The sequence below is a fragment of the Cynara cardunculus genome (genome assembly GCF_001531365.2).
Source record: "Cynara cardunculus var. scolymus isolate 2C chromosome LG 1, CcrdV1, whole genome shotgun sequence".
Classification (NCBI taxonomy): domain Eukaryota; kingdom Viridiplantae; phylum Streptophyta; class Magnoliopsida; order Asterales; family Asteraceae; genus Cynara; species Cynara cardunculus.
The window spans coordinates 23,306,418-23,310,498 of record NC_037528.1 but is presented as its reverse complement, the minus strand read 5'-3'; the positions used below and the strand labels follow the sequence as shown (position 1 = coordinate 23,310,498).

General features: G+C 36.1%; 1 protein-coding gene across 1 annotated transcript; it reads right to left on the bottom strand.

Annotated features, from left to right (window-relative positions):
* Nucleotides 1-2,366: 2,366 nt before the first annotated feature.
* Nucleotides 2,367-4,071, bottom strand: LOC112524803. Its single transcript, XM_025134778.1, has 4 exons — nt 3,942-4,071; nt 3,609-3,808; nt 3,089-3,138; nt 2,367-2,928 (listed from the first exon to the last, which is right to left on the bottom strand). The coding sequence occupies exons 1-4, from the start codon at nt 4,069-4,071 to the stop codon at nt 2,367-2,369; spliced, it is 942 nt and encodes a 313-aa protein (XP_024990546.1).
* Between the last annotated feature and the right edge of the window lie 10 nt (nt 4,072-4,081).

Below are 4,081 nucleotides of genomic sequence, written 5' to 3'. Positions count from 1 at the left end.
TGTTACATTTTACTCAATATAACTATTAGTGTACATGCCTTAGTGCCCACAACATCAAATTAACAAAATTTCATATTCATAATGAAAATAGCTCATATAACACATTCAATCATGCTTTTCACCCCAAAACGTAATAAATACTTTRAAAGAGGGGCTGTGAATACTCACTCTTTTGCAAAGCTCCGCTAATCAAAAACACGATCCGGTCCCCACAAGTTGGCTTAACGTTTCCCTATCAAAGAAGAATATCCAAAACCATCACTTATGGGTTTAAAACTACTTATGGGGATTAACAAGTCCTAAGTCCATAATTGTCTACATATGCCCAACTTGATTATCTATAGTCCAAATATACATAATGCACATATGCTCGTTAATATAGTAATTTATACCGGAAATAATGTTATAATCCAATAAATGATCAAAATTTATAAAATCAAATAAATTCCAGAATTTCTCTTTTGGACAAAAACTAATAGTACTAAAAATGATCAATTTATAGAGACTTCTAAAATGACATAGTTTCCTATCTTTTTATATGAGATATAGAACTAAGTTGTGGTCATTGTGACCAAATTTCATACATTTTGGACATGCAATAATGATTCAAATAATTTATGCAATACAATATGTCACAATTGTTACGACAGATTACACCATGTTAGTAAAATACTCATTTGAAGAGTTCTACTAAGTGTTTTACAGAATTTCAAGTTGGATTATAAACTCAACACCTAAATGAAACTTTTAAGATAATAATCACTCATTTTGGATGAGTTAAGARGAAGATATGGCACCATAAAGTTACATGCACACATCTGTCATTAGTTGACAGATTRCACACTTAAYTTAAATAAATTGGTTAATGCCTCAAAACTTCATATTTTTTAGTGAAACTGGGTTCATATGAACCCTAGCTCATAAAAGAATATTTCAGAAGAAGAATAATGTACTAAAAGCAAGTAATAAAAGAGATATTAACACACAAAGTAGGAGTTACCTACTGATGGTTTCACAGTTCGTACACCTAAAGTGTTTTAGGTGTTTGGAGGTCAAAAATCCATATTTTTATGTGATTCCACTTGCATGCAGAATATAACTCATATAGTTAACTCTCAAAGGAAGAATCATCCTTTTTCATCGAGTTTGGAAAGAGATATGGTCATTAGAACATGCATATACAAATCTGTCAGTTTCGGACAGATTGCATACTAATTTTGTTTTGAGTAGTTGAAACCTCAAATCACCATATTTTTGAATTAAATCAGTGGCATTTGAAAGGTAACTCATGAAATTAACTTCCAGAAGAAAAATCAATGATTTTGGATGATTATTTAGAGAGTTATGGTTGTTTAAAGTAGGGTTTACCTACTGAAAAACTCCCAGATGCACATGCATCTTGTTTTGAGTATTTGGGTAGTCAAAACTCAATGTTTTTGAGTGAGACCAATTGGATTACAACCCTAACTCAATAAATGAACGTTTAGAAGAAGATTCATATTATTTGAACATATTATTTGCAAGAAATGGACGATTTATGCACATGCATAAAATCTGCCAGCACTTAAAATGCAAGAAAAAGTGGAGATGAAGTTGTTACCTTGATTGATGATGAGAAGGATGCAATATCTTCAAAATCCTTGCTATTTTGATGGAGAAATATGGAGATTTTTGGCTGATGATGAAGGATGATGAAGATGATCTAATGTGACTCTTGAGTTTAGGGAGAGAGAAGAAGAGGGAGTTTCATAAATTCAAAGGGTGAGAATAGATTGTAAATAGAAAAATTATAGTATTTATATGTGGATTAAAGAGGGAAAGGGGAGGGGGTGGCCGGCCATGGGAGCCCAAGCCCACAATAATAATAATTTTTTTTATAAACTTTAAGCCCAAATTTGTTAAAATGTCATTTTTCTCAATTTTGACATTTTTCTTCAAATTAAAAACCCATGTTGGTTAAATCCATTTGAATAAAAAGTTTTATATTTAAAACACTACAACTTTATGTTTTATATAAATTGGGTATAAATTGGAGCATCTGACACTACATAAGACGTTTCAGATAATTACGGGTCGGAACCGGACTTTCTAAGCAACTACCGGAAACTCTAGAAATTTTTCGGCCAATCTAATCTAACTAACTCTTAATCTTATAAATTATCTTTAATAACACTAATATAAACTTAATAAGAACTAACCTGGAAGCTCAAATTTGACAGTTGTCACAGTCTCCCCCTGTTAAAGAAATTTCGTCTCGAAATTTAATGACTGCTACTGTTAATGGATTTCTCTGCAAACAAATGCGGATATTTGCCTTTCATGAAATCTTCTCATTCCCAGGTGTACTCTGGGCCATGTTTCGCATTCTAGCGGACCTTAATAATAGGGATTTTACTGCGCCTCAACCGTTTAACTTCTCGGTCCAGTATCTCGGTTGGTTCTTCGACGAAGTGTAACCGATCGTTAATCTGAACGTCGTCCAAGGGTAACACTATTGTTTCATCCGTTAGGCATTTCTTCAGATTTGACACATGGAACGTGTCGTGGATGACGCTTAGATTTTGTGGTAACTTCAACTTGTACGCCACTGGTCCGATTCTTTCGAGTATTTCGAATGGACCAATGTATCTGGGACCCAGCTTGCCTCTCTTCCTGAAACGTACTAGTCCCTTCCATGGCGATACCTTTAAAAGTACTTTATCCCCCACTTGGAATTCTAACGGCTTTCTCCGATTATYCGCATAACTCTTCTGACRGTCTCTTGCTGTCTWGAGYCTCTCCTTGATGATTGAAATCTTGTCGGTGGTTTCCTGAATAATATCGGGCGTTGTCAACTGTCTATCTCCGATCTCTACCCAGCTAAGCGGCGATCTGCATTTACGTGCGTATAGAGCTTCGTACGGTGCACATTGTATGCTGGTGTGATAGCTGTTGTTATAAGAGAATTCAACAAGGGGCAGATGGGTATCCCAACAACCACCAAAATCTATTGCGCACGCACACAACATATCCTCTAGCGTTTGAATAGTTCTTTCTGATTGTCCATCTGTTTGAGGATGATAGGCGGTGCTATAATCCAAGCGCGTACCCAATTCCTTTTGAAGAGACTGCCAAAATCGTGATGTAAAACGTGTATCTCTATCCGAAATAATGGAAATAGGCACACCATGACGTGTAACTATTTCATTGATGTAGATTTRTGCACGYCTTTCCATGCTAAAATCTTCGCGAATGGGAATGAAATGAGCTGATTTAGTAAGTCGGTCTACTATAACCCATATAGTAACGTGCCCCTTTCCAGTTTTGGGTAGCTTTGTTACGAAATCCATGGTTATTTGCTCTCATTTCCATTGGGGTATTTCAGGTTGCTGGAGTAGACCAGATGTTTTCTGATGTTCAGCCTTAACATTGGCACAAGTCAGGCACTTGTTTACGAACAAAGCAATATCTTTCTTCATTCCTGGCCACCAATAATACTCTTTCAGATCCTTATACAGTTTATCTGCTCCTGGGTGAATCGAATATCTGGATCGATGGGTTTCGTCCAAAATGGTTGATCGTAGGTTACCAACCTTTGGTATCTATACTTTATTCTTAAAGTAATGCACCCCATCTGCTTGCATTTCAAATTCTTTCTCTAAGTGTTGCAAGGCTTCATTCTTCATGTTTTCTTCTTTCAGAGCTTCTCTTTGTGCTTCCAGAATTTGAGTCTTTAAACTCGTCTGAACCATCATTCCCATAGCATGTACTCTTGTCGGTTTTACCCTTTCCTTTCGACTTAAAGCGTCGGCTACTACATTAGCCTTGCCTGGATGGTACTTTATTTCACAATCGTAGTCACTAAGTAGCTCAACCCATCTTTTTTTGCCTCGTATTGAGAATTTTCTGGTCAAGAATATGTTAAAGGCTCTTGTGATCCGTGAAAATGGTGCACTTAGTACCGTAGAGATAATGTCTCCAGATCTTGAGTGCGAMCACYACCGCTCCTAGCTCCAAATCATGAGTAGTATAATTCTTCTCGTGAATCTTCAGTTGTCTCGATGCGTATGCGATAACTTTTTCCTTTTGCATCAGTACACAT